Source organism: Diprion similis, chromosome 7, assembly GCF_021155765.1.
Source record: "Diprion similis isolate iyDipSimi1 chromosome 7, iyDipSimi1.1, whole genome shotgun sequence".
In the NCBI taxonomy this organism is placed as follows: domain Eukaryota; kingdom Metazoa; phylum Arthropoda; class Insecta; order Hymenoptera; family Diprionidae; genus Diprion; species Diprion similis.
Window position 1 is genome coordinate 1144419 of NC_060111.1, and position 26279 is coordinate 1170697.

General features: G+C 39.5%; 9 protein-coding genes across 14 annotated transcripts in view; 5 read left to right on the forward strand and 4 right to left on the reverse strand.

The window, feature by feature from the left end:
- The first annotated feature begins 885 nt into the window (after window positions 1–885).
- On the forward strand, window positions 886–1458 carry LOC124408269. The gene has a single exon (XM_046885104.1). It carries the CDS (start codon window positions 886–888, stop codon window positions 1456–1458), a length of 573 nt encoding a protein of 190 aa, XP_046741060.1.
- A 718-nt stretch (window positions 1459–2176) lies between these two features.
- LOC124408300 (adenylosuccinate synthetase) lies at window positions 2177–6721 on the reverse strand. The gene is made up of 6 exons (XM_046885149.1): window positions 6283–6721; window positions 5083–5185; window positions 4190–4553; window positions 3716–4108; window positions 3273–3529; window positions 2177–3052 (listed from the first exon to the last, which is right to left on the reverse strand). Exons 1-6 carry the CDS (start codon window positions 6502–6504, stop codon window positions 3003–3005), a joined length of 1389 nt encoding a protein of 462 aa, XP_046741105.1. The 5' UTR covers window positions 6505–6721; the 3' UTR covers window positions 2177–3002.
- A 724-nt stretch (window positions 6722–7445) lies between these two features.
- Window positions 7446–8540, reverse strand: LOC124408301 (protein max). 4 transcript variants are annotated; one of them, XM_046885150.1, is made up of 4 exons: window positions 8361–8539; window positions 8212–8271; window positions 7744–7996; window positions 7446–7666 (listed from the first exon to the last, which is right to left on the reverse strand). In XM_046885150.1, exons 1-4 carry the CDS (start codon window positions 8397–8399, stop codon window positions 7485–7487), a joined length of 534 nt encoding a protein of 177 aa, XP_046741106.1. In that variant the 5' UTR covers window positions 8400–8539; the 3' UTR covers window positions 7446–7484. The 4 variants fall into 4 exon arrangements, with proteins under 4 accessions (XP_046741106.1, XP_046741108.1, XP_046741109.1 ...); XM_046885152.1 differs by having other exon boundaries at window positions 7762–7996; window positions 8361–8536; XM_046885153.1 differs by lacking the exon at window positions 8212–8271 and having other exon boundaries at window positions 8361–8540.
- A 184-nt stretch (window positions 8541–8724) lies between these two features.
- LOC124408299 (protein sel-1 homolog 1) lies at window positions 8725–12993 on the forward strand. The gene is made up of 6 exons (XM_046885148.1): window positions 8725–9562; window positions 9818–10065; window positions 10210–10689; window positions 11519–11747; window positions 11876–12282; window positions 12394–12993. The coding sequence occupies exons 1-6, from the start codon at window positions 9016–9018 to the stop codon at window positions 12826–12828; spliced, it is 2346 nt and encodes a 781-aa protein (XP_046741104.1). The 5' UTR covers window positions 8725–9015; the 3' UTR covers window positions 12829–12993.
- A 1152-nt stretch (window positions 12994–14145) lies between these two features.
- Window positions 14146–16077, forward strand: LOC124408270 (trichohyalin). Its single transcript, XM_046885105.1, has 5 exons — window positions 14146–14472; window positions 14559–14712; window positions 14845–15394; window positions 15501–15638; window positions 15751–16077. The coding sequence occupies exons 1-5, from the start codon at window positions 14436–14438 to the stop codon at window positions 16075–16077; spliced, it is 1206 nt and encodes a 401-aa protein (XP_046741061.1). The 5' UTR covers window positions 14146–14435.
- Window positions 16078–16957: 880 nt separating this feature from the next.
- Window positions 16958–20942, reverse strand: LOC124408302 (ribosome biogenesis protein NOP53). Of its 2 annotated transcripts, XM_046885156.1 has the most exons (4): window positions 20077–20942; window positions 19413–19924; window positions 19170–19280; window positions 16958–17354 (listed from the first exon to the last, which is right to left on the reverse strand). In XM_046885156.1, the coding sequence occupies exons 1-3, from the start codon at window positions 20836–20838 to the stop codon at window positions 19205–19207; spliced, it is 1350 nt and encodes a 449-aa protein (XP_046741112.1). In that variant the 5' UTR covers window positions 20839–20942; the 3' UTR covers window positions 16958–17354; window positions 19170–19204. The 2 variants fall into 2 exon arrangements, with proteins under 2 accessions (XP_046741112.1, XP_046741111.1); XM_046885155.1 differs by lacking the exon at window positions 16958–17354 and having other exon boundaries at window positions 19105–19280.
- On the forward strand, window positions 17473–19009 carry LOC124408303. The gene is made up of 4 exons (XM_046885157.1): window positions 17473–17884; window positions 18007–18119; window positions 18233–18425; window positions 18561–19009. The coding sequence occupies exons 1-4, from the start codon at window positions 17510–17512 to the stop codon at window positions 18918–18920; spliced, it is 1041 nt and encodes a 346-aa protein (XP_046741113.1). The 5' UTR covers window positions 17473–17509; the 3' UTR covers window positions 18921–19009.
- A 365-nt stretch (window positions 20943–21307) lies between the features above and the next one.
- Window positions 21308–23222, reverse strand: LOC124407897 (telomerase Cajal body protein 1). The gene is made up of 5 exons (XM_046884488.1): window positions 23044–23222; window positions 22418–22890; window positions 22091–22323; window positions 21670–21903; window positions 21308–21602 (listed from the first exon to the last, which is right to left on the reverse strand). Exons 1-5 carry the CDS (start codon window positions 23203–23205, stop codon window positions 21370–21372), a joined length of 1335 nt encoding a protein of 444 aa, XP_046740444.1. The 5' UTR covers window positions 23206–23222; the 3' UTR covers window positions 21308–21369.
- Window positions 23223–23683: 461 nt separating this feature from the next.
- The window catches only part of LOC124407896 (integrin alpha-PS2-like), a 45201-nt gene continuing 42605 nt past the window's right edge, over window positions 23684–26279 (forward strand). Inside the window, exon 1 of one of the 2 annotated variants that reach the window (XM_046884484.1) lies at window positions 23684–24280. In XM_046884484.1, coding sequence (XP_046740440.1) covers window positions 24108–24280 — 173 coding nt within the window. In that variant the 5' untranslated portion in view covers window positions 23684–24107. The remainder of the gene's footprint in view (window positions 24281–26279) is intronic. The other variant, XM_046884485.1, reaches the window with a different exon arrangement.

Below are 26279 nucleotides of genomic sequence, written 5' to 3' on the forward strand. Positions count from 1 at the left end.
CAAAGTCCGAAGATAAGATGAACCGTTGTTTCAATTAGCGTTAAAACTTCTCATAATATACCGTATCGTTAAGCTTTATTAGATTAAGTATTACAACGTCAGTCACCAAAGTCTAATACTCCCGTCTGGTGTAGCCGACAGTTTTGGCCGTTTGAAACACTCCAGTATTTCCGTAGCATTTGATTGTTAATCTTTTTTTCCAGCCGCTTTATCTTCCGCTTGAGTACTATGAACCGATGACAACCACACATCATCCCCATGCATCCCATATCTCTTACGGAGATCAACGCATACACAAGTTAGCCTCTGCTGGTACATACGTATACATAGTTAGACACAAATAAATAAAAAAAAAAACCTGCGATCGCCACAGTGTAGCCGGAGCTCTGGGGGAAGGATCGAGGATCTCGTCGTCATGGGTATATTACCGGATTAGCGGCATTACCAAAACGAGCCCCGATTTACCCCCGTGGCAACCCCGTGGCTTTTTGATTAAACACGGGCGACTGGGCCCTGCCCCATCTGCCCGTCGCCCCATAGAAATAAATGGTCCGCCGCTCTGTGGGGCCCACAGTGGTATCAATTACATTGTTGTTATTGGCCGAGGAGAGATTTGCCAGGAGATAATGCACTGGTATAAGAGCATGCACAATGAGGGCTCGGTACGCGGTCGCAGGTATCTTATTTAAAGGGCGCTTGCCAAAGACGCGCGGGTTTTGTCGGACCCCTCGCGGTTCCTGCGATAGCCATCAAGTGTGCGTCTAGGCGTCTAATTCGCCCGCTCCGGTAATGGATACCGCATTCAGCCGGGTCCTGGAGGACCCCTGGAACCTGGGACCAACCAGGAACGACGGGGCGGAAGCGCCGGGGTCTATAAAATGAGGGATGGACTCGGGAGGCGATTTAGTTTGTCGTGTTTCGAAGATGAGCGAAGCCCGTCGTTCTCAGAGGCTGGCGACGGACTTCAGCATCGCCCGGATCCTCGCCGCCGACGAGCCCTGCTCTTCCTCGTCGTCCTCCTCTTCCGGCGGAAGTCGCGTCCCGCAGTTGCCAGCTGGTTGCCCTTGCTGTCCCACCCCGCTTCTGTCCACATCCTTCGTCGTCGCCTTTCCCGATCAGAGGGAAGTCGAGCAGACGGAAACCGGTGCGGAATGCTCGTCGCCTCGGCACCCCGATTCCGAAACGAACGCCGACTCCGTTGCTCAGGATAATCTGGGGAGGAACGACCTGCCCTGGCTCCATTGCACCAGATACCGACCCCCCAGGCTACCGAAGAAGTCCATGGCTGGGAAAACGTCCAAAAGACGACCCGGCAAGCATCCAAGGATACCTTTCACAGCCTTCCAATTACAAATTCTTGAAGACAGGTACAGCAAGGGCGCGTACCTTGCCAGAAGAGACGTTCTCCAACTTTCTACGGTACTCAGGCTTCCTCAGAGTAGAGTAAGTACAGCCTGAAGGCTCTGAAGTGGGTGAAAAAATGGGATCCGGGGACCTGATTATGAGTGAAAAGCGAATACGTTAGTGTGATGAGGTTCGTTTGCAAACAATCAATGAGTCTTCAGAGTTTTTCTATTCAGAATAACGCTAATGTAGTACATTGAAATCTTTTAACGACATTGGATAAAATTAGAAACTCAACTACTCGACGCGACGGCACTTTATGTATTACGTAAGTCCTGACTAGCTCAGAGCGAGCGAAAATTTTTACCGAGACTAGAGTTGCTGTCAGTATGAATTTCTGGTCGTTGCGTAACTTGTTTCAACTAGAAAAAGAACACGTCACCTCTTAAAAAGTAGCGTACAACGTCTCAGTAGAATAGGTATTAAATTCTGTGTTACTTGCAGGTAAAAATTTGGTTTCAAAATCGACGTGCACGAGAACGACGAGAATCATTGCAATCAGGGAACGACGTTCCGAAGTCCGATAAAAGTTTGAATAACGTTCAAATCTAAAAGAGGGAAAAAAAACCGGGCGCAAATTTTAAGGCAACGTTCACTTGATCGAAAAAAAATAAGCTGGACCTGTAAACTTTAATGTAGTATCATTAATATTTATTATTAACTTAAAGATTGCTAATATCATTAAATTACTAGTTTTTAATGACTATAGCTTTAGGAAATAACGGATTGGAGTGGATATGAGAGAAAAAAAAATAAGCTCAACGCAATTATGTTACATTGGTAATATTAATCTTAATAATTATTAAATATTTGTATAGTTACAATTCAATTATCATTGTTTATAATAAAATGATGCTTCAATACTCATTGAATTACGAAGAGATAGCGAATAAAACATAGCATGACTCAACGACATGATTGTTCGTTGGATTTCATTTTCGGATAAGCAAAACTTGTGCCTTCTGCCCCTTGGATTGAATTTTTATTAATAGATACACATTCAGCAAATTATTTTCGTCTTTTCTGTGCTTCACTGATCTTATTGAAATTTGAAGGAAAACAAACCGGGTAGAGGATTTCATATTAAAAATAATTATATGGAAAAAATATAAGACGAAAAACCCGCCAGTAACGTAAATCAAATACTGTTCCTGTTGCGTCCAACTGTGAATGATCTTGCGTTTGCGACGTTGCAGCTATTTGGCTATAATAATTTGTTTTTACCGCAGCTTTTCAATATCAACTAAATTACACATTCACTATTCAAAGATAGACGATTTGTAATACATTCACAGTCTGCGAGACTTGTTATTGAATTGAGTGCACGTATATTTTTTGAACGATTTATCATTAATATAATTGGAAATTTCAATAATTCGTTTATTGCATAGTTTTAATAAATAGGCAGACATTTTCACTACGCTGTTTTGTTAACCAAGCCTAACGTCGACTGCGTACGTTTCCGATTATTGTATCACCGTCTATTGTGCGTGTCAGCTGGCAATTATAAACAGTACACTTAAAATCTGCGTTAGAATTACTTGAACAAACGCACGAAAAGACTTGCCTACCAACGAACCATGGTTAGCACCAGATGGTCAAAGAGCAATTATACTCTCCCTGCCCGCTCCCACGCCAATCCACTTGACTGAAATGCCAAAACGACAATGTTAAAATAGAGAAGAAAAAATAAGCTGGTTGTTTATTTGTTTGCACTATATTTCTTGGCAACAACAGCACTTTACGTCAATCTTTATTCTACTACGAATATATAAACCACCGTACCATGCACTGGATGCGGTTTTTCTAAATCTTGTTTTTTCACGGAAATGAGCATAAAAACCTTTTTTCAATGGCAAAAAATTTACCTGGCACGTTCAAACGTTCTTCTATTAGCCGTACATATTTACGAGCATTGGGCGGTAAGTTTTCCAAGGAACGTACACCCTCCGTTATCGTCTCCCATCCCTTCACTGTTTCGTAGACAACTTCGACACGGCCTAGCTCAGATGCGCTGCTTGGGAAGTAATCTATATCCTTTCCGTTTAAGCGATACCCAACGCAGACTTTGATCTCTTCCAGAGTATCCAATATGTCGAGTTTGGTCAAGCATATGGACGTATATCTGTGAAGAATTGTTTGTTGGGTAAAATCAGTTGAACGAATTTTTTTTCCCAGAAGTAAACAAGCTTGGATTAGGAAAGTATGAATTTCAATTTACACCGCCGGGCTACAGAGATTTGCGGAGAATTATTGTATCATTAAACAGCTACGTTCAGTCTCTAACAACCACTGATGAATATTGACTAACCCATTGACCATTCCTGTGAACTTTAGCAACGCCAAGTCGAGCCAGCCGCAACGTCTTTTGCGCTTAGTTGTAACTCCAATTTCGTGGCCTCTGCTCTGCAATAATTCACCAGTTTCGTTCAGCAGCTCGGTAGGAAACGGTCCATCGCCAACTCTGGTAGTGTAGGCCTTGACGACTCCTATTACTTCCCCAATAGTACTCGGCGGTAGCCCCAAACCAGTGCAGACCCCTCCTATACTGCAGTTGGAACTTGTAACGTAGGGATAAGTACCAAAATCAATGTCCAGCATCGCGGCATTTGCCCCTTCGACAAGCACCTTATCACCGTTCTTCAAGGCTTCGTGCAAGAAATATACAGTCTCTTTTACAAGTGGCCGAATGTGCTCAGCGAATCTGAAATAACAAATTCGTTTTAAAATAAATAATAGTGACAATAGTAATGGTAAAAAGAGATTTAATTGATTTTTTTTTTACCCTTTATAACGTTCCAATTCTGCCTTAATGTCCACTTCAAGGGAAGGAAACATTCTTTGGTAGCAATGAACGAGCGTGTGAAATTTGTCGGAGAACTTTTCAAAATCTCCAAGCAGATCACCGACGCGAAGTCCATTTCTTGTCGCTTTACTGGAATAAGTTGGGCCGATTCCTTTTTTCGTTGTCCCCAACGACTGCTTTCCTTTTTCTAACTCTTGCAACCCATCGACTTGCTGATGAAAGTCGAATACTATATGCGCACGATCTGATATTACGAGTCTTTGTTTCCAGTCGGTCAAACCTTTAGCTTCGTTCTTTTCCAATTCCTCGAATAATCCCGGAAGATGAATGACCACTCCATTTCCTGTGGTAAAGATATGGTAAGATACAAAGTCCAATTTAGTAATATCAATTACTGCTAATAATACCCAATGTGGATAGAATTTATACATAGCATGACTGTACCACCTGCATATCGACGATCAAAAAATGCAGAGCTATCGTAATTGGATACTCAATTTATTCTATGTAATTTAGTCTTAGCTGGAAATCTGGTGACAAGCGGTACCAGTTAGATATTTATTAAATCAATATCTACATTTAAATGTGATGATAATGTGAAAAGTTTACGTAAATTATTGTTTATGAGCAGGATCACATTACCAGCTCTAAAACTCGATGGTAATAAATATGCTAAGTCGGCATATAAAAGTGGTTCGTAAAGTTGAATCGTGCCATCTAGCTCAACAAACAAGTACAAATAGCGGGAATTTCGAGCCGCTAAGCAATTTGAAAGTAGAAATAAGTTTCGGTACTGTTTCATAGCAAGAAATTATCGGATATATAAGATCAACATCTTGAGCAAATTATCATTATAAGTATAATTTTATTACCAATAACAGATTTGCATTTTGGATTAATGATTCCACTTGGCAGCAAATGGAAGTCATATTCTGCACCTTCGATGACTACGGTGTGACCGGCATTGTTTCCTCCCTGAAAAATCGACAGAATTCGTTAAATAATTAATAATTAATTAATTATGACGACTTAATTGATTAGATAACTATGATAGTTACTATTTTACACACAAGCAATTGTATGTACTTAGGTGCTCGAATTTAGTTTAAAGTAACTACTAATTAACTGTAGTGTCCAACTCCCTAAAATAATGTAACTGAGAAATTTCAGAATCTTTATTCCAAGGGCAAGATTGACTTGATTCTGTTTGGCATAACCACAGTATAAGCTTCCTGCCAAAAATAGTGGGTGGCTGGTGTTCAAGGACAAATTAAGCACAGGTGCAGAGAGCTTATTTCCTAGGCCCCAGAACTCTGATCAAATAAAGTCTCGGCTCTGCAGCCATAGGAGGAGCGCTAAACTTAGTAAGAAATTGTACTGCACAGAATATTTGTTCTTGAAGATGTTGATAAACCAAAGAAATTACTCCCAAGAATCAAAATGTTGTGAAAAATAATTGAAATTCATAAAAGATATAATAAATGTTGGGTAAAAAAATTTTTTTTAATACTCAAAGTACGAATTTGAACCGCAGATAACTTTCAAATTTCATTTGAATGGCTTAATTTTCAATCGAATTTCCTCAATCACCTCTGATTTGACCTTGACAAATGAAAAGTTACGCCCATTTACATTGGCGGGAAATTTTTCTATAAAGCCCGTTTTACAGTCGGAGGGGCCTCTAAGTGCCTTAATCCGGCACTGCTAGTGTTGATAAATAATAATACTTTAGTGAGTGCTGATATAGGTGTTTGTCCCTATTACATCACGGCATCATAAGACCGACTGGCAAGCGATTATAATACAGTTGAGCGCACATAGATACGGTAATGCGAGTAATGGCGTGAAAACGAGGAAGAAAAAAAAAAAACAAGAACAAACTAAGAAATAGCGGAGAACTCAAGCACGGTTTTGTCCTCGTGGCAAGGTTATTTATATTCATAAAAATAATGGGACCGTGTCGATTACAATGTGATCTCATCTCATACCGGGTCACCAAAATTAGCAGCCCTGACCTTCGGGGGACGGGGAGAAATGAAAATCATAACTCATGAATTATCGTGAATTTGCACCTGACACCTGCAGACAACGTCGGCGTCGGTGGCCAGCATGTCGACGACTTTTCCTTTGCCCTCGTCGCCCCATTGCGCTCCCAAGACGACGGTAACCTTCGACATGGCTCCGGGTATCGACGTTCTCTGCTTCTTCTTCGGAGACGACACCGCGTTTACGTTACCCTCCCCGTTTTGAGGCGGGACGACGGTATCCTGGGGCTGCCTTTGACACGCAGACATTTCCCCCGGCTATCACGCGACACGCGACTAAAAGTACTAAAACTATCCGACCGACGAACCACGCACGTTCAGCGGCGATGGAACGACGAACGTTCTACGCTACTGGCAGCTACTGGCAGCAACTGGCAAGTGGTGGCAACGTTCCGCGAACTCGAGGGAATTCACCACGGAAATCGCCTTCTCCCACGCTATCCTATCACGGCGGCGCAAACCACGCGGTCCGTGGAGATACATGATACATCGACTATATTGTACTGAGGAGAGCTAGTCGCATGGTGTTCCGGTATTCCCCTCTAACTGCGCGCAGTCCACGCTTTTTTAATCGAATTAGTCATTTTTTTACACTGCTCGACAGTTTTAGTTCGACGGTAAATCTATGGAGCAGCGCGTCAAAACAAGTCTATGGTCATGTACTGCTGTCAGATAATTTCAGAACACACCCGCTGTCAACATTGATCTCAACCCAACGCAATCAAAGTTCCTAGGACACTGGATCGTAATCTGTTTTTTTTTTTTTTTTTTTTTTTTTTTATTGCGATGACTACACCTTGGATCACATGATTTTCCCATGAACATTTGTGGGATATTCTGAAATTACCCAAGTCACGTAAAATTGCTAGTAGAAATTAGGCAAGAATTTCTATTCCAAGAAGCTGTCAAAGCATCATGGGAACACTTGTGTCATATGTGCATTACTCATACCTGCAGGTTGCATAATTCTGAAAATAGACTGAGATAGATACAAATTAATTAAACAGGACTAAGATTTATTTAAATAAGTACCTACCTTACAATTGTTTACATAATACATTTACATATACCTATATATATGTATACTTTACAGAAAGTTCGTTTTTATCAAAATAAAAGTATTAAATAATAATGATAATTGATAATAATGGAGAAGTTTTAATTTTAATTTTTTTTTTTTGTTTTTCCCCCCTTTTTTTGTTTCCTTATTGTATATCTTAAGACTTCCGTCAGTGATGCATCCCCCCCACTTTTAGCTTCTTATGATTACGAATAGTCCTGCCTGTTTCACTGTCGGAGGATTCTGATTCCGAATCATTGTAAGATCCAATTCCGACGGAATCAGATTTCGAGACTTCGCAAGACTCGGCGGCATAGTTTCCAGTTATTTTAGCCTTTTCCAATGTTCGAACTGTAAATAAAATGTAATTTTGAAAATTATTTAATATGCTTTAAGAAATTTTCACTATAAAATTAATTATTAGTTACAATTGCGAAGACACAAACTCTGAGATTCCAGCAGAGTGTTCTGGCGTTTTAAATCGTCAATATCCTGTTGATGGGATGTGTTTTTACGCCTCATAAACTGTATATATTCTGCGGCTTTCTTCAGTATCTGCGCTCTACTCGCAACTTTCTCTCCTTGTAAAGCTGGCACCGAGTCTCGAAGACTCGAAAAGCTGTCCTTTATGTGATCCCGTCGTTTTCTCTCCAGTGCATTGTGGTGAGCGCGTTTTTCAGCCTAAGTGAGAAACACAAACGAACCTTGATAATCGCTGAATTAAATAAACTGCTTAGAAGTGTGCGGCGATTAAGGTACATACAATAAAATGATTAGCATATATGGAATTGAAAGTTTACGTATTCGTGTCTGTGTGCGCGACATTGTGCTGTGCTGGTTTATAGAATCTATCTGAGAACAAAAATCGAGGGATTTTTAAACGCGTTTATCGATACCTGCGAGTAGTACTGGGTATTGTTAGAGTGCCTTTGCCTGGAGTCAGAGTCATCACCTTCCTGGGGAGGGATATAAACAATGCTTTAACCAACCTTATTGCGTATTTACGCTACACGAACTTAGAATTTAATATACGTATCACACTCACATCGCTCTCAATATCGATATCGCGGTCATCGTCGCTCATTTCCACAGGTATTTGGTAAACACAACAACTACCCTCTACTTTGAATGTCCTGATCAATTTTTTTTGTATGTACGATGAACAACTCCTGGCTCCAGCGACACTCCGTCAACCGTGTGTCTGAAGCGTGTGTTGGTGCCAGGATTGACAACTTTTACCCAACCAGGTGTACCGAAAATTACTAGAAATTTAAAATGTCCCTAGACGATCGCTTTCATAAATTATATATGCATCAGCTGATCTCGTAAAAAGCAGTATTCTAATTACGACAATTAACATCAATCTATCAATGGTTAATAATTATATTTCAAGCAGGTTATACTCTTAGGTTGCGTTATTTAACCGCTCATCACTAAAAAATCATCAAATCTTGCGCTGTGTGAACATTGACGTGTCCTAATGACGTAGAGTGTCGTCTGCTAGGAGGGCAGCGGGCAGGGAGGGTAGCAGTCGTGGCCACTACTTGCCGCAATGTACGCGTATGTCCCGATCTTTATTTACGATTGATATATAAAAATAAATAACCGAGTATTTTCTCGATTTCCATCGACTAAATTCGATGCGTTAATTAATTGAATAATTTTCATATAATTCGGGCGAATGAAAATTCACTGTGACTATGGAGCTCGGAAAAGGACTTTTAGTTTTGTTGCTTCTCTTGGTTATGTTTTCCGACGCAGAGCTCGACGAGGGGTTGAAAAAACGTGAGGATATCGGGGATAGTAAGAAATCTAGTACTAACGACGATCACGATGAAGAAATCGTCGAGGAAGACTTGGAGAACGCCTTCGAACAGCTTCGTGAAATCAAAGCCTTGCGTGACACTATTTTGAAGCTGGTACCAGCATCCAATCCCTTTTTGAGGGATGTTTTACTTGGTAAACAACGTAAGGGTGACTCCCAAGATCAAAACGAGGATGAAGATGATGACTCAGCCTCCTACACAGTCCTTAGATCCGGTTCAAAAGATCCAGAAATAATTCGAATGGAAGAAATGATAGCTTACGCTAAACAGCTGAAAATTGAACAAAAAAGAGAAAGAGAACGGCGTGACAGGAATTTGGATGACGATATCGGCGTCGATTCTTGGGAAGAAAATGATGTATCTATCGCCGATGTTCCTGAAGAAGAAATTATCGTACCATTGACTCCTGAACAACAAGAAGGTTCGGTAACTTCAGAACTCCTCTATTATTTACCTCGAAGCAGAAAGTGTGTAGAAAAAGCATCAGACGTATATCGTAGTCATCCTTTTGCTTAGACGTACTTGAGTGAATTCACATTCTATGGTTTACCGTTACGATGCTTATGTAACATAACCAGTTTCAATGAAACGCTGCATAATCTCAGTTTCAATTAGCAGATAGCTGCATAAATTGTTCAACCTCCAGTCATCTGGTATTTTTTTTCAAATTCATCAGCCGAGGAATTATTCAAGAAGGCTCAAGCCATTCTGAATGCTACTCACTCCAATAAGGCCGAGGCACACAAGCTCCTGACAGCAGCCGCTACTTTGGGACATAGAGAAGCTCGTTCGATGCTTGCTTGGGGTCAGCTACTAGGAACACATCTAAGTTCGTCTTCATCCAGTTCTTCCTCGCAGGATATTTCTTCCGCGTTACAAACTTTCAAGGAACTTGCTGAGACTGGATTACCCTCTGCTCACATGGTACTGAAGAAATTTTATTTGATTATATACATTTCACTTGCAATTAGATATGTATGAGTAAAATTTTTTTCAAGCTCACCAGGAATGGAGTTCAAAATTTCCATGATGCTGTTGCTAACATTTTCAAAATTCCTTTTCGCTTAGGGTTTAGGTTTTCTTTACGCTACGGGCTTGGGGGGATTGAATGCTTCACAAGGAAAGGCATTGTTACATTACACTGTAGCAGCTCTGGGAGGAGATACGAGGGCACAAATGTCTCTGGGATATCGCTACTGGGCTGGTGTTACAACGGCAGCGTCTTGTGAGAAGGCGTTGGACTTTTATCGCAAGGTAGCTAACAAGGTTGCCGAAGAAGTATCCTTGAGTGGAGGACCAGTCATTCAACGAGTCAGACTCTTGGACGAGTATGAAAATCCAGGGTATACCTCCGGCATACTGGACCAGGATTTGATCGAGTATTATCAATTGCTAGCTGAGAAAGGAGACATTCAAGCCCAGGTTGGACTTGGACAGCTTCATTATCAAGGCGGGAGAGGCGTCCCGTTAGATCACCAAAAGGCACTTCACTACTTCCAGCATGCCGCTGATGCTGGCAATTCATTAGCTATGGCCTTTCTGGGAAAGGTAATGACAATCACTTGCTATTAGAGCAACATATTAGCACAATATCGTTCAAATATTTTAGTTGCTTGCAGCGAGTTCTTGGGATTGTCGGTCGTTAGAAAGTTTGTTTTAGTACAGAATTTCGATCACTCAGGTGCTACATCTATTGTCGTAAAGGTTTAAATTAGCCTGACGTAGTCTGTGAGTAACGACTTGAACTTGACATGCCAGATTATGCAAATGAAACCATGATATTAGATTAATCATTTAAATTGAGAATATGGATCTTAAAAAATATACCAACTGGTACTTAGGGTCCTAGCTTGGCGGATGGGATATTGAAAATTCATCATGGAGGCTGAGGTACTAAAGACTTTGCTTAATTCAGGTATATAAAGTTTCTATATCCTATGACTTGAACGCTTGTAGATCTGTAGTAATATTAACTAAGCCTTTACAACGAGTTGTGCTCCTAATCAGATTTTTTCCTTCAAACAGTTGGAAGCTTTGTATACTCTTTCTGACATTGATAAAACAAAAAAATGAGAAAATGATGCCATTTCGTTCAAAATATAGCATCATAGGTTGTATCCGGTAACATATTGAATTGAATTTTTCACCTACTTGTATTTTACATGTATCTATAAAATATTCATCTGCAGTATCATTGTGATAATCGACAATCCAAGAACCCACGCAAAGTAGACAAAGTACTAATATTATTGTAGTACATATTAATTTACAAATTAGGTGTTCAATATTCTTCCACCTTTACTTTAGTCCTGTAATTATTCACTGTCCTATCCTAAAACTTTGTAAAATCTTACATCTGAATATAAATATATTTCAGATTTATCTTGAGGGAAGTGACATAGTTAAACAGGACAATGATACAGCCTATAAATATTTTAAAAAGGCTGCCGAGCTTGGCAATCCCGTTGGTCAGAGTGGCTTGGGGCTTATGTACTTGTACGGCAGGGGCGTAGAGCGAGACACAGCCAAAGCTTTGAAGTATTTTAGTCAAGCAGCGGATCAAGGCTGGGTTGACGGGCAGCTGCAGTTAGGGAACATGTACTTCAGTAAGTATTCTTAGACATTACTGCTGATCCAAGAGTGAGGAGAAACACTGTCTACATTTAAATTTCACGATCAGACACGCGTGTTTATCCTTCCATCTACCATATTTAAAGTCACAATATTTTTGCAGGTGGAACAGGTGTAAGACGCGACTACAAACTAGCTAACAAATACTTCAACCTCGCGAGTCAATCTGGCCATGTACTGGCACTGTACAATTTGGCACAAATGCATGCGACAGGAACTGGAATGATGCGAAGTTGTCCAACGGCTGTAGAGCTCTTAAAAAATGTAGCCGAGAGAGGAAAGTGGAGCGATCAGCTAATGATGGCTCACAACGAGTATCGGGAGGGAAGAGTAGATGAAGCATTCGTCACCTATGCTCTTTTGGCCGAGATGGGTTACGAGGTTGCTCAAAGCAACGCAGCCTTTATTCTGGACAGAGCAGAGACAACCATTTTGTCGGAGGAAGAGGGGCTTGTCAGAGCTTTATATCTTTGGGCACGTGCCGCTGCTCAAGGGTATTCTCCCGCGCAGGTAGAGTTTGCAAAATATAAACTGCGCCTAATTACCAACACTTACAACCATTTCGAGAACAGTCATATTTTTCACAACCACAGAGATCATAACTTGTCGACATGCTTACAGGTGAAACTGGGCGATGCTCATTACTACGGCAAAGGTACACGGGTCGACTACGAGGTTGCGGCTAGTCACTATCGATCCGCTTCAGATCAACAACAGAATGCTCAAGCAATGTTCAACCTGGGCTACATGCACGAGCGCGGTCTTGGCCTCGCTAAAGATCGACACTTGGCGAAACGTTGTTACGATTTAGCGGCTGAGGCCAACGCAGACGCCCGTATACCGGTAGCCCTGGCCCTCCTCAAACTGTCTTTTTTATTCGGACTTGACTATATCCAAGAATTGAGCTTTATCGACCATTGGGACCAATGGGATCAGTTCCTTGGGCAAAATTGGGACTTATATCTAATCGGATTGCTCACCGGGATGCTCAGCCTGGTAATTTACTTTCGTCGACCTCAACCGCCGCCACCGCGACCCGCACCCCCTGTTAACTAGTCTTATTTTACTTACATGAACACTTGAACACCATGAATTATTACCACCAAGCGCAGGGTCGTTCATTGAGTTGTGAAATAACACAATCGAGATGTTTTCTATTATTTTAAATATGAAATAACGGATATACAAATTTTATCAACTATTTACAAATGTATGGCTCAACCATTGAGAGACGCGGACGCAGTTTGAAAGTGCGTTGTTTGAAAAATCTACTGAAATAATAATTCCTTAGAATTCCCGCAAGTGAACTCGATATATCAGCACGTTTTTTCTCTAAAGTATAAAAACTGAATTGATAGGAAACGAATGAATCTTTTATTGTGATTAATTGTTACAATAAATGGAGAGGGACTCACTCTAAGATGTATATTTTATTATATCTGTGTACTATTTGTCATATGCATACGAATTTCATATTTAGTATGACTGTGTGCTTGGTTGGATGCAATGCGTCGTTATTACATTTAAAAAAAAAAATTAATACAATGTAATTAAAATATATAAATGAAAGCGAAGTGTTCTATTCGGCGAGCGACTCAAATTCAAATCTCTTTAAGAGTCGAACCACAATTGTAAGTGCAACTGTTAATGCAGTGGAACATTGGACAAATTAAGACGCTTTAAACCATGTAAAACAGTGTGTTTAAAAAACATTAAAAACTTTTGAAGACATCATCTTATATATAGAAATGGTCTGTGAATATGTGAACTTGAAATAAAAATAAATTACAAATTAATATATTGTAACGCAGTCGACGATAATTATCAATTATTACACGTAAATTATAATGATTCTACCTCTGCGAATATAAAATTTGATCTAGCGTAATTCCAGACCAAATAACCATGACAACACAGATTATTGATTAACAACAGCTTGAACATGATAGTATAATTTATGGCTAGTGTCATACAAAAGAGTGGAATAGTTCAATCCAAATAAGACACATAAAAGAATCACATTACTTCAAGTAAATTGCCATAACGAAGAGATGAAATACCTCCCAAAATTGCATAGTGAAGAAATTTAATTTGATAATTTAATGGTGACATCTTGAAATGCCAAAGAAAGATAAAAAGGATAAGAAAGACAAGAAGGAGAAAAAGGAAAAGAAAAAGAATGTGCTCAACGAAAAAGATACGGTTTTTTATGAACAACAAATTCTCGACAACAACAGGCAGTTATCACGGTATATTGAATATCAAATTTAGTCCAAGTTATTGCCATTTAACAATCAATAGTATGAATATATAAATTATTTTTTGAAATTAAGACCCTTTGATTCGAGACAATATTCGATTTAATATACAATAACATAATGATTCACACGTGCAATATGCATTAATAGTGGACGAAGAATGATTGCAGGGTGCGTACACGAAATGAAGAGTTGGAAAGCGAGATTGAAGTATTAAAGCAGGAGGTGCGCCAGCTTGAAGAAGATCGAGCAGATGTCGTCGCACATCTGAAACTAGTATTGCGCCAAAAAGTCGAAGAGGCAAATGAGCTTAGCGAACGACTAGCGGCACTTGAGGAATTGCGTAAAGAAGAACAGGCAGCGTTTAAGAAACGAGAAGCTGCTTTAGAACTGGAATATCGTAACATGGAGAATACTTTATCTGCAGAGGTGAAGTTAGCTGGTAATAATCAAACAGTCAAATAGGTAAATGGATTTGAATTAAATTTCGCATACCGATTCCTTGTGATAAATTCACGTTCTCATTAGCTGGAAAATTAAATGCTTTGGAGGACTGGCGAACTGCAAGAATTGATCTCTTGCGAAAGTTTGAGATACAGGAGGAGCAGATGACCGAACAGGAAGAACGACACAAGCGACTTCTCTACGAAGCTGAGAAAGAGCTCATAATTAACAAAGCCAGGTAGTAAACCTTGCACTAGTGTAATACAGACAACTGAATATGCATGTAAATCGAATATCATGAATTTTCTAATCCAAGTATCAGTAAGATAGTAGCACAATAAAAGATAATTAAATAGTTGTTTCGTGTTAGGATGAAAACGGAAATGGAAGAAAGATTGATGGAGCTGGCTCAAAACTTTCGCGATGCGACAAATATTCGTATAGCTGATGCAACACATCGCGCAATCAGGGAAAATATTGCTTTAAATAAGGAGCTAGACGCAATGCTTCAAGTTTGTAAGGATTTGGATTGGAAAACGAAACAGTGCAAAGAAAAAAATCGAACTCTAAAGCTGCAGGCTTCGCTCTATGAAAATGAGGCAAAGATGGCCCTAAACAAAACTTTAAAACAGAATCGAACCATTGAAAAGCTCGCTAAAGAACACTATAAGATGACACTTGAATGCGGAAAGTTACAGAGAACCGAGGCTAAGGTACACCGCATTGAGCAGCTCACTCAAGAGTACAAAGACAAGTGCCAATATGTAGAAGACAAAGTTAAGATCCTGGAACAGCATACGCAACAAGCGAAGAACAATGAGGCTCAAGTTATGAAGGAATTATCTGCCAACTGCGATGAAATTAATAGGCTCAACAAGATTTTGTACGATGCAAGAAAATGCGTTGCTGAGGCATTGAAGGTACTTTCCTCACGTAATCAGCTTGAGAATTTTATGCATCTTTTCTCAGGCATATGCTTCAAAGAAACGTATTCTATATTTTACTGACAAATTTGCAAATTTCTAGATACAAGCAGAAACTTCTGATGAGAATATTTGCACAGCTTGCTACCCGGATATAAAGGAGAGACTCTTGTGTAGCCTTCTTGAAATTCTGGGAAATGAACTGGCTGCATCCGAGGAAGGGTCACAGTCTCCTTCGCGAGTATGTAAATTCGTTTCAATCATCTGGCATTGGGACAATTGGAGATAACTGATGGAAATATTGTGCTATCAATTTTTGAACAAGTTACTCACTGTATATTATCCTTTCACAGAGTTCTCACATCGAACATAGCCAATACACACTTGGTGACTTGGGTCTTGTTCCAAGTAAACAAATTATAAACGAGCAAGTATCGTCAGAGGAAGACAAAATCGGTGAAGAGGATAATGAGTCAGAGAAAGAAGACGAAGAGAACATCGCGACTGGTTTGGAAGATAAGGTTGAAGTGGAGGAGGAAGCAGTGGCAGAGAGCGATACTGAAAAGCCTAGGAAGATACCATCTTGTTTGATCCCTTCAGATCCTCAAAGTTCAAATGTTTCAAGTCCGCAAGAAACTCCATCGGAACTTTCATCAAATGAAGCTGATATCGATGTGTAAATTTCTAGTATTTGTAATATTTTGTGAACAATCATGTATCAATCAAATATAAACTGTTGCTCGGATCAATCTGATCATTAATTTGAGGGTAATCATAGTTGGCCAAATTCAACTGTTTTGATAATAAATGATAATTATTTCTGATGTTTAAAATCACAGAAAAACAAGTTGTACATGATCTTGAAAATATGTTAGCACTTTTTAATATCGTTTTTTAAGTACGTAATATACAAGTATCAATCACAATGGTAGATCTTTACGGTGCAGATAAAGGCAATATTTCATTGCCTCCGAGACTTCAATCACCCGAAGTCCATGATGGAGAACCTGATGACTCTAAAGAAGTCATGATCTTAAATATGCAAACAGCATTTTACCAAATACGCATTACAGATATTTTAAAACGGATTGAAAGGTATAAAAGCAATTTGACTTTCTTTATAAAGACAATTGCATGTTTTCGAATATGGAGGTGACATATTTAGCTTAGGCGTGATAATTTTGTACAAAGTTGATTCTATTCAGGCTTAAAAACCGCAATACAGAGATTGAGGATTCCTGCATCGCGGAGAAACTTCATCGGTCGCAAGTTGATATTAATACAGCAAACCAGATAGCTGAATTGAACCGACAAATCTATAGCGAAGTGGAAAAATTAACAGAACAGAAAAAACGGATCCGATTGATTCAGGATTGGATAGTGGAAGAAAAACAGGCACACCTTAAAAATGTGGAATGTGCGAATGAAAAATATGAGAGGACACGACTGGAAATTACAACGAAAATCAATATCTTGAGTAATATCTTTATATTGTGAATTCTGTTGCAAATTTCATCACAAAAATAAATTATTCAAGACTCTAAAATCAATACCCTGGAGGAGTACAAAGAGGCGAAAACTGATTTGCGTAATAAGTTGATTGCCGGCAATGATCTCATGGCTCAGAGAGAAAAGGATGTTGAACAACGCTGCGAGCAGATAGAACGAAAATTTAAAATTGGCAGAGAAAAGTGAATATAACAATATTTTCGTAGATCACTTATCGCGTTTGAAATATACCTTACTGATTAAAAGCAGCAACCTTACTTTTGCACCTATGTTCTTGCGCAATTTTGATAATCTTAGACTGAAGAATGAAATGTACGCGCGCCTTCGAGGATTAGCTGGAACATTTCAAATGGAAGTTGCTACATCTATGGCGAAACCAATTCATCGATTGATGCGTGAAAACGTTTTCCTTAAAAATGAACTGTTAGATGTTATCAGAGAATCTGTACCAAAAAAAGAAAAGATAAAGAGAAACAAGTACGTACGATCTCAGTACTGTTAGGATTACTGAAATGTTTCAATCACAGCCATTCTCCTTGTCATTAATATTAGGTCTAGGTCTAGTTGTGGTGTCAGCTGACTATTTTTACATTGCGCAGTAACATGGATGAAACAATGACACGAGATTGTACAGTATCGAAGAAGAGCACAGTAGAATACCTTATCGAATCAAAGATCCAAGGACATCTCTTGAATACAGTCAAAGAGGAACACACAAGAGTCAAAGATTTTGTCGAGAAACTGAGACAGACAGCGAGTGACATGAAAATGGTAGAAAATACTTATGGGATCACAAAAGTCCGAGCAGATGAAATGTTGTGTAGAATTAGTACATTAGAAGCTGATCTTCATCGACAACAGACCCAACTGAACATTGTCAAGCATCTCAGAGATAAATCAGAAATGGAACTACAAAGGTGTACAAATATTTTCTACGACACCAAATATGTCGTAGCTTGCGCGCTGAGAGTACGTAAAGTGATTATTTTTCTGATATAATGTTTATAATAATTCAAATAAACCTGATTAATCTCAGCTTCTTCTTATGATTCAAAGATTAATTGGACCACACTAACATATTGCCCTGCATCTCCTAATAGATGAATGATACTGGAAAGGACATTTTGGAGATGGGGGACCGGCAGTTGATGCTTTGTTTGTTCGATATACTCAACAAAGCTGTCACGGAACGGTGGAAAAATAGGACACCTTCGTATGTGTCAATTCATATTGTCATACAAAGGCCTTCATAATGCACAAATCACGTTACATTTTATACTTTATTTATTCAAGGTTCCTAACAACTCCAAGCAATTATTATTTCAGATCTGCTACTGTTCATTTCCCTCAAGAAGCTTATAAAATTGGTGATCTGGGCATTAAAGTGTCGCACGTTGAGTTGCGTAAAACTAGAATGTCAAGACAAAGAAAATCTTCAAGGCTCAGTACCCTTAAAATACTGGCATCCCTTGGAGTCAGATTGTCTGGAACTAGTTTTTCAAAGAGCAAAATAATACCTGTACGTTTTAAAAAGATTAATAGTCATATAATATCAATTTTCTTTAACTCAAATCCTCTGATTTATGTGTTTCGAGCGATGATATTGAGCCAATTTTATTGATTGCTGACAAGAAATATATTATTTATAATATAGGAGAATTTAGAAAATTCAGATGAGGCCGAAGAGTTCGAAAATTCTATCAATGAAGAGGCAGATAAAAGCAATAGAGAATCGAGCATATCTCTAGGCAGCCAAGAAGAAGATTTAGAGCAAAAACTTATTACGGTGGAGACAGTTGACGATGAAGAAACGGAAGTTGATCGAGAAGATGAATCAGAGCTGGAAGAAATGAAATTAAAACCAGAAGAGCAATTACCAGACAATGATGATGAGAAACAAGACGAATTTGATAAAAATCAAGAGATAGCAGTGAAGAATGAAAAAGGCGAATCAACAGTAGGTACGGCGGAAGCTGGTGAGGCATCCTCGAATCAAATAGATGTGCCGGAGTGACTATGATCTGTGCATTTGCATGTACTGTTTAACGTTTCAAATCAAATTCTTATCACGCATTTAAGCTCTTTCCTTGTAAAAATTGTAGGCTTCAAGCAACATAGGTAATCCAAATAAAAAAAAAGTAGTACAAGGTATCGAAAATTCCTAAACCAAAATATACAAACGTTATTATTATTTCGAAAACGATCTTTTATTCATATTATGTACACCTAATTTACCAACTTTTGCTTAAATGCTGGAACTTACGGGTTTCTGTGGTGGAAGTAAACCCAATCACTCAACTATTTGAAAGTGTCTTCCCAGCCCATTTTGTGGCTTGCTTTTTCAAATTTCTTTACTTTAGCCTTGTTAAGTTTTCTGTAAAATAAAGAATCGTATATTATTATTACAACTGGTTTTAATTAAATTACCATTCTATTCTACTTTATACTAGACTAGTTTAAGAAAAGAGTAAAATATGATCTAACAACGATACAAAAATAAACATACAGCATTCGGTTGCCTGGTGCAAGAATGTTCCTCTGTTGAAGAGACTTGTATCGATCCCTAAGCAAGTTTCCTACGGTCTTAGAGTTTCTCAGGTTGCCTACGAGTTCTTCAGCGAGTTCAAAATCAGGCTCTGGAGCTTCGAATTTGACTTTACTAAGAGTCTTGGGTTCAGCTATTTTTCTTTCCTTGACTTGGGCTCGTTTTTTTCTTAAAAATTCTTCCTTCTTTTCTTTAGCAGAAATTTGTGTGGCGATTTTTTTAAGCTTATAAATATCTGCCACTTTTTTCTTTTCAACTTTAGCCTGTTTCCTCTCCAACTGAAGTTGCCGTTGTTCTTTTTGTTTTCGCTTCTTAACAAGTGGTTTCTTCTTATTCTTCGATGGTGGATTTACTGACTTTACATTTGGATCATGGTCCTCGGTGTCAGAAGTTTCATCCGATGTTTTAGATTTTGTTGGCAATCCTTCAGACATTTCTTGCATCCAGCTATCATTTTTCTTGTCTGCAGATACCTTGGAAAATAAATTATAAAAACTGAATGAACAAAAGCTTTTAAGGTAAAAAAAAAAATTACAGCTAATTACAGCAATCTTTGAGCTCGGAATCTTTTCAAAGCAGGTCAGATTTTTATCCAAAATTTATGTCAAATATACAACTGATTTACTTTTTTGAACATTTTTGTGGTAACTCTCTCCAGGTGTGCCTCTTCCTTCATGAGCTCCATCTCCTTTTTGGCAACTTCTGCTAGCAGCTCCTGATGGTCGGTGTAAGACGGATTGTAAGAGGTACCGGGATGAGGAGCCTCAACAGCTGGAACTACAGAGGGTTTCTTGCTGAGGGATAAAGGAACTCTCTTTTGTTTTTGCCCAGTGTTGGCCAGAGTATGACGAACTGTGTCGGACGTGAGCCACTCGCTTTGCACATCCATGTGAAGCTTCTTTTTCTCTGTCCATATGTCTTTGTCAAATTCACCGAGCTTCGGTTTGTTCAGTCGCTTCTTTTCGGCGAGAGCTTTATTCTTGTTTGCGTCAATCTCCTTGAGCTTTAATTGCCCGTTCAATCTTTTCATCGCCTGAATTCGTTTTGTTATGGGATTTTTACGTTCTTCCGGAGTCTTTACTCTGTTTCTTTTCGCAATTGGATCTGGAATAGCTGTGTGGGGCTTAAGTATGGCAAAACATACCGGTTCCTTAGATTTTAGCGCGAGTCTACGCTGCTGTTTAGAAGTAAGTTCAGACTTTTTTTCCGGCGATTTATCAACAGCGAACAATTCACCGTCTGATCTTTCGGAAAACGGTGCACCAAGACGTTCCTCTAACCTTTTTTCGTCCAAGAAGTTATCCACGTCCTTCGTGTCGACGTGTTTTCTCCATGATTTTTTTGTTTTCTTAGACACCTTGCGCTTCTTATTTAATGCTTCCTTCATTTTATACCTTTTTAATTATTACAACGCTTATGTTATTGATAAATGGTGCACTACTCCGTAACACTGTCTTTACAAAATTGGAGGTTAAGTTTTACACGACACGCGGTGAAGATCAGTGGAACATACAGTGACTTTTCGTGTATGGTAAACGCTAGGGATACCAACCCAGAACCGTAATGAGGCTGCGTTCAGCCAGACCCTGTTTATGTAGCTTTGGGCGCGTTCCGATATTAGCATCCAGTGCTGCCAACAATCTTTTATCCTTTTGTGCTATTGAGTTCATGATTCGCTCTGCCTCTATCCTAGGGAGTTTTTAGCGCTCCCAGCTAATTTCAGAATGCACCCGTAATTTCGTTCGAACTCGAGAATATAGCGCGCGTAAAATTTGAACTCTGATTTCAGTTAACTTTAATTCCAGGAATTAAAAACGAGCTGGAACAGATTCTACTAGAAAAACGTGGTTCAATGAATACTTTCAAATAACTGGTTATATTTAACATTAAAAATTACATCGCTCATCAACATATGCTTTCAATCTGTAGATCCGCACCACCAAAATCGTACACTGTTATCTCTGCGTCGCTCCAATTCTTCATCGCAAATTCGTTGACCAGTACTTGTGGCCATTATTGGCAAATATCTGTGCAAGCTAACACCGTTAACGCAATCGGCTGATAACTTTATCGTCTGTTTTATGTCCAATTGTTCCTCATTCATCATGTTTGGATCCTGTTCCCATACATTTACGGCCCCATTGGTACTACCTAAATCAAGAGTTCTTGGTAGTAATAGAAATATAAACGGCAAACCAGCCGAAACTAATTAAGTTACCTGAAACAAGCACATTTCCATCAGGAGATATGGAGAATTGTATTCTTTGATTTGTGTCCGCTTGTCGTCCTTGAATGGAATACAGAACGACGCCTGGATTTCTGAGGTCCCAGCACAGCATTTCATTGCTGCGTCTTACGACTGAGTAAAGTTTCATCCCGCAGGGGCTGAACTCAATTTGTGTCACACCGCTAGCAGTCTTAAGCGCACACAGCGGACCATCTTTGTATAAACCTGCCTTCATGAAAAATTGTCATAGTTACCTACTTGATTTAAAGATACGCAACAGGGTTAACTTTTTTTCAATCACATATCAAGGTTGAGTACAACATTTCAGCTAAGTTATTGAGTAATCTATTCAATATGTTTTCTTGATTCAAGAAATTCAGAGACTAAAGGATTTGAATGAAAGGAGTAATACCTATGGTCTTGGAGTAGGTACCAAATGCCACTAAGCCAGGCATAGTTGGATTTTCCCGAATACAGGAAACAATCCCAGTTACGTTCGGAATGTCCTTTTTCAGGTAGATTGTGTTTACCTGCCGTCCAGGACGGCTAGTATCAAATGTGCGCAAGGCACCTTTAAAACCACACCACACTTCTGTACCAGAATTTACAAATTGTACACTGATGGCCGCTTCAACCTCGTCGACTCTACAGAGACCAGAAAAAATTATTAGACAAAGAATTGAATGATTTTCTGCAACTACAATCAATCAGCAGTAACAAATGTCATGTATTCTCTTACTGATTGTAGGCTCTATAAGTTGCTCTAAGTTCGCCGGTGAAAGCATCCCATAAATGGACGGGACTCTCTTTGCTTGTGCTTGCAAAACAGCAGCTCGAGGGATCCCAGGAGTTCATCATCGGGAACCAGCAGCTATCGTAAATGACTCCTCCCTCCTTAACCGTTAGCGCAGCTTTGAGCGGGTGCGGAATTAAACAGGATGAAACTTTCCCAGAATACAATTCTCGAGGGAGTTCATAGATCCTAAGTTTAAAGTCCTCCGCAGGTACAAGGAGACAAGTTCCATCAGGGGACCATTGGCACCCTTTTGTAAAATTTTCGCATATTGGTGTAGGCTGGTACTCTTCTGTAGCACTACAGAGAAGCATAGGCCCGGTTTCTCTCCACTTATAACTTAGGTCTGAATTACAGTTTGGTACTTGTTCAGTATTTTCCTCAGCTACCGACACTTCCTTGGCTGCTGATTCTATAAACTAAAAACAAATCTTTATTAAATATACGCAGGTAGTCAACGCAAGAGGTAACGCTACTGCTAGATAAAATTCGAATTATTTGCAAAATAAGAGTCTACTGTTGAAGAATAATTTGAATCTATAACAGTTGGGTCGGTTACAAAAGTTTCTCACCATTGCAGAAGGCGAAGAGTCGAAGCTTTGATCAATGTCATGTGATTCTGTCATTACTTCCAAGGATGATGAGTCGGGTGACATTTTCCCTTGATCATCGGCCAGGCCGCATTCGCTTAGCCTAAAATTTATTTCGGAGACAATTTCAGATTCAATCGTCATCGATGACTGTACTAGATTGTCTCGTTCGCCGCTTATCGCCGCGTTTCCTTCTACCGGAGATTTTGCCTCCGATATACCTTCAGAGTTATCGATTCCTTCATATTCGTCCAACGTCGACGTTGCCCCGGTCGTCTTAACCTCACTTTCGTCATTCTCGGGTAACAACGCTCCTGATTCCACATCCATACCTTCAAGTAAACTCGTCGTAACAGCCATAACGCAAATCTCAATAATTGTACCTTTTTTTTAAGTAATGAATTTTAGGAAATGGACGTTTGGTTATGTTTGCCGTTGTCAATATGAAACAAGTCTCTGCCGTGACTGCATAGTAATGTTCTTCAGTGAACAATCGCTTCAACGACGCCGCAACCTCCGCATCATGATTTCATTTGTGTACGTTAAGTTGCCTGCCCTCAGGCGTAGACATAAGATACTCAACAGGATGTGGTGGGGCTGCAAAGCTTCCGAGCCGCCAGAGCTCATGGCGCGCAGAGTTTGAGTTGGTCCGCAGTTGAGGGGGAGTATAAAGAATACTGGCTGCGAGTTCAGTGCGTCCGCGATCGTCCGTCAAGCGGAGTTCGTCAACGTAGACAGTAACTGCCAAAGTTAGCTACCACGTGCAACCGGTAGCACCGAGAGTAAAAGACACTTTTAATTTGGTTAAATGCTTTACTGAAATTATAAGTTTTCTTCTTCCCGTTCTCAAAGTTTATTACCATGGAAATATAGTGTCGCAATATTTCAATATATTTGGCTATTTTTGTTTCCAGTGTATTTTTATACGTAATTCGTTCAATCTTTTGGCCGGATTTCTTTTCCTTTATTTAAGTGGAATTACAAAAACGTGCATTTATTCACCGATGATCAGTGATTGATAGAAATAATAAGTGTGCGGTGATACGATGAAGATGAAGATCCACGTAGTGGTGCTTTTTTGCGCTTTTACGAGCATCGCAATACCGTGGACTAATGGGTTCAACGTTGAGACTAAACACTGCACTATTTACAATTCGGAGATAAATTCCATGTTCGGATTTGCAGTTTCTGAACAAAAGGATAGAAATAATGAAGGATGGTGAGGATTTGAAATTCATACTTTATCCCGAATTTTTTACAGCAAAATGTGTCAGTCGACATACTTCTACGACTTCATATCATAAATATCGTAATCCGCTGTAGCTTTGTAAAACTTGAGATAGCAGTTGTATAAAATTACACGCGACTATCTTTTCCTTGCACATTTTATGCAGAGTGTCTGGTTACGCTAGCACATTTGGGGTCTAAATGCTTTTAGTATAAAGAGTAACGTGACTTGGAACGATGACGTAGTCAACTGATTTATACGTGAGTAATTCAGAGGTAGTAGATGGCGGAGTTCGTCATCGAGCCTCAATTTGCTGTTTTATGCAAGAGAGTTACCGAAGGTTAATTGTAGACGAAACAGCATCTTCCAAGAATCAGGTTTCATCGTTTGAAGTCAAAATCAATGACCGTCTAAGCTTGTGCCGGTGTCGGTGAATTCGAAAAGCTGTAATGAAATGACTGTACCGTATACCAGGAGTGAATTTTTATCGTATATGTAGACAAGCAATAAGGACAAACAGGAACACCTTGCAGTGTTGTTAGAGTACACAACGATTGAACGTGTAAGTCTTTTGGTAGGAGTGTATAAAAGTCATCACATCACCGATCGTTTCTAGGTACGGACTCAGAGGGAGTCTAAAGAAACCAAAAGCGTCTCTTCTTTCTACGTGACTCACGTCATTTGGTACGTCCGCGTTTCCACAAATAAACTTTCATTTCCAGCAGTTAGCTAAGGTCTGCCCTCGCTCCATAGTACCGGGTATACAAATGAGCTGAGCCTTGATGATAGACTTCTCACGATTAGTCCTGCCGTCGTCGTGAACCATTATATAAAACTTGGATAAAAATAGCGTCTGTGCAAAAATAAATTCGTCTGCAATAATTACGCGGTTTTCTTATCAAAAGCCCTATCAGTTACGAAGACAACGATCGTACAATATCCTACATTCCTTCGATTCATGCAACTTTTTCCTCGTATCACCTGCATTGGTGAGACATCGCCGTTTTTCGAATGACGCAGCCTTTCGTGTATATTTGCGCGCGTGATGGAAGCAGCTCTTTCTTGATCAAGAGATTAGGTCATCGCCGGGACCAGCCTGAGGCGTGGGCTGCCCAGGCAATCCTCCACTTTGTAAGATCGAGTCATTATTTCTTAATATCCTTACGCACTCTGTGTCGCATGCAATCTTTATGAATGAAAGGCAACACTTCGTTTGTTCCTTCCTTTCCTTTTTTCCTCGTATCATCCGTCCAAGTGCGGCAAGTAGGGACAAAATTTCCTAGAGTATGGTCCATAGCGATTTTGCCAAAGCATCTGAAAGTTCCCTAAATATCTTGAAATTTGCCACTCGTTGGACGAAATGCAGAATCTTATCACTGAATCTGTTATCGTGTAAAATTCACACTGATGCCAGTTTTTTTTTTTTGACAAGACTTTCCTACACGTTCAGAAATGATTATTCGATGAGTCAATTTTTGCGAATACCATTATCGTAGACGAAAATAAGTTCTCTAATCCTCGCAATGATTAGATGAGTGATTCTGATCATTTCCTGCAAACTCCCAACGCCAGCGACGTAGGCGTCACCGTTAACCAATATCTTAAGCCGCTCTAATCAGGTTCTCCCACCTAAAGTAAAAGTAAATACATACGTGTATAAAGTGTGAAACGCTATCCGCACAGCGACAAGTTACTTGGCTGCTATGAATTATGAATGAACACCTATATTCAGGATATTAACGTCGAATATCTACAGAGGATAAAGTTCGATGCGTCACATTTCTGAGAATATGTATCGACTCAAGGAAGACGTATAATAGACGGAATTTCCATACTATGATTCCTGCAATTAATGACTGTGGTTGCAATTCCGAGTGTTGAAATTATTTTCAAATTTCCTCATACAGTCTTATCGCTTTATTGGAATTTATTCACAACGTTGTCGGTCGTCACGGTTAGTTTAAAAACTGCCTCCTCCCTCATGTGTTGG

What these genes read in the sequence shown, in the direction of transcription:
- LOC124408270 (XM_046885105.1), top strand. Translation starts at nt 14,436, where the DNA reads ATGGAGAATACTTTATCTGCAGAGGTGAAGTTAGCTG. An exon ending in TGCAGAGGTGAAGTTAGCTG is followed by an intron (nt 14,473 to 14,558) that starts GTAATAATCAAA and finishes CGTTCTCATTAG; the next exon opens with CTGGAAAATTAAATGCTTTG. An exon ending in CTCATAATTAACAAAGCCAG is followed by an intron (nt 14,713 to 14,844) that starts GTAGTAAACCTT and finishes GTTTCGTGTTAG; the next exon opens with GATGAAAACGGAAATGGAAG.
- LOC124408303 (XM_046885157.1), top strand. Translation starts at nt 17,510, where the DNA reads ATGGATGAAACAATGACACGAGATTGTACAGTATCGAAGAAGAGCACA. An exon ending in GCGCGCTGAGAGTACGTAAA is followed by an intron (nt 17,885 to 18,006) that starts GTGATTATTTTT and finishes ATCTCCTAATAG; the next exon opens with ATGAATGATACTGGAAAGGA. An exon ending in TGGAAAAATAGGACACCTTC is followed by an intron (nt 18,120 to 18,232) that starts GTATGTGTCAAT and finishes TTATTATTTCAG; the next exon opens with ATCTGCTACTGTTCATTTCC.
- LOC124408269 (XM_046885104.1), top strand. Translation starts at nt 886, where the DNA reads ATGGACTCGGGAGGCGATTTAGTTTGTCGTGTTTCGAAGATGAGCGAA.
- LOC124408300 (XM_046885149.1), bottom strand. Translation starts at nt 6,504, where the DNA reads ATGTCTGCGTGTCAAAGGCAGCCCCAGGATACCGTCGTCCCGCCTCAA. An exon ending in AAAATGCAAATCTGTTATTG is followed by an intron (nt 4,554 to 5,082) that starts GTAATAAAATTA and finishes TCTTTACCACAG; the next exon opens with GAAATGGAGTGGTCATTCAT. An exon ending in GAATTGGAACGTTATAAAGG is followed by an intron (nt 4,109 to 4,189) that starts GTAAAAAAAAAA and finishes TTGTTATTTCAG; the next exon opens with ATTCGCTGAGCACATTCGGC.
- LOC124408301 (XM_046885150.1), bottom strand. Translation starts at nt 8,399, where the DNA reads ATGAGCGACGATGACCGCGATATCGATATTGAGAGCGAT. An exon ending in ATATCGATATTGAGAGCGAT is followed by an intron (nt 8,272 to 8,360) that starts GTGAGTGTGATA and finishes ATCCCTCCCCAG; the next exon opens with GAAGGTGATGACTCTGACTC. An exon ending in ATACCCAGTACTACTCGCAG is followed by an intron (nt 7,997 to 8,211) that starts GTATCGATAAAC and finishes TTTCTCACTTAG; the next exon opens with GCTGAAAAACGCGCTCACCA.
- LOC124408302 (XM_046885156.1), bottom strand. Translation starts at nt 20,838, where the DNA reads ATGAAGGAAGCATTAAATAAGAAGCGCAAGGTGTCTAAGAAAACAAAA. An exon ending in CCACAAAAATGTTCAAAAAA is followed by an intron (nt 19,925 to 20,076) that starts GTAAATCAGTTG and finishes TTATTTTCCAAG; the next exon opens with GTATCTGCAGACAAGAAAAA. An exon ending in GCACCAGGCAACCGAATGCT is followed by an intron (nt 19,281 to 19,412) that starts GTATGTTTATTT and finishes TTTATTTTACAG; the next exon opens with AAAACTTAACAAGGCTAAAG.
- LOC124407897 (XM_046884488.1), bottom strand. Translation starts at nt 23,205, where the DNA reads ATGACGATTGAATCTGAAATTGTCTCCGAAATAAATTTTAGGCTAAGC. An exon ending in ACTCTTCGCCTTCTGCAATG is followed by an intron (nt 22,891 to 23,043) that starts GTGAGAAACTTT and finishes ATTTGTTTTTAG; the next exon opens with TTTATAGAATCAGCAGCCAA. An exon ending in TACCTACTCCAAGACCATAG is followed by an intron (nt 21,904 to 22,090) that starts GTATTACTCCTT and finishes TCATGAAGGCAG; the next exon opens with GTTTATACAAAGATGGTCCG.
- LOC124408299 (XM_046885148.1), top strand. Translation starts at nt 9,016, where the DNA reads ATGGAGCTCGGAAAAGGACTTTTAGTTTTGTTGCTTCTCTTGGTTATG. An exon ending in GACTCCTGAACAACAAGAAG is followed by an intron (nt 9,563 to 9,817) that starts GTTCGGTAACTT and finishes CAAATTCATCAG; the next exon opens with CCGAGGAATTATTCAAGAAG. An exon ending in AAGGGTATTCTCCCGCGCAG is followed by an intron (nt 12,283 to 12,393) that starts GTAGAGTTTGCA and finishes ACATGCTTACAG; the next exon opens with GTGAAACTGGGCGATGCTCA.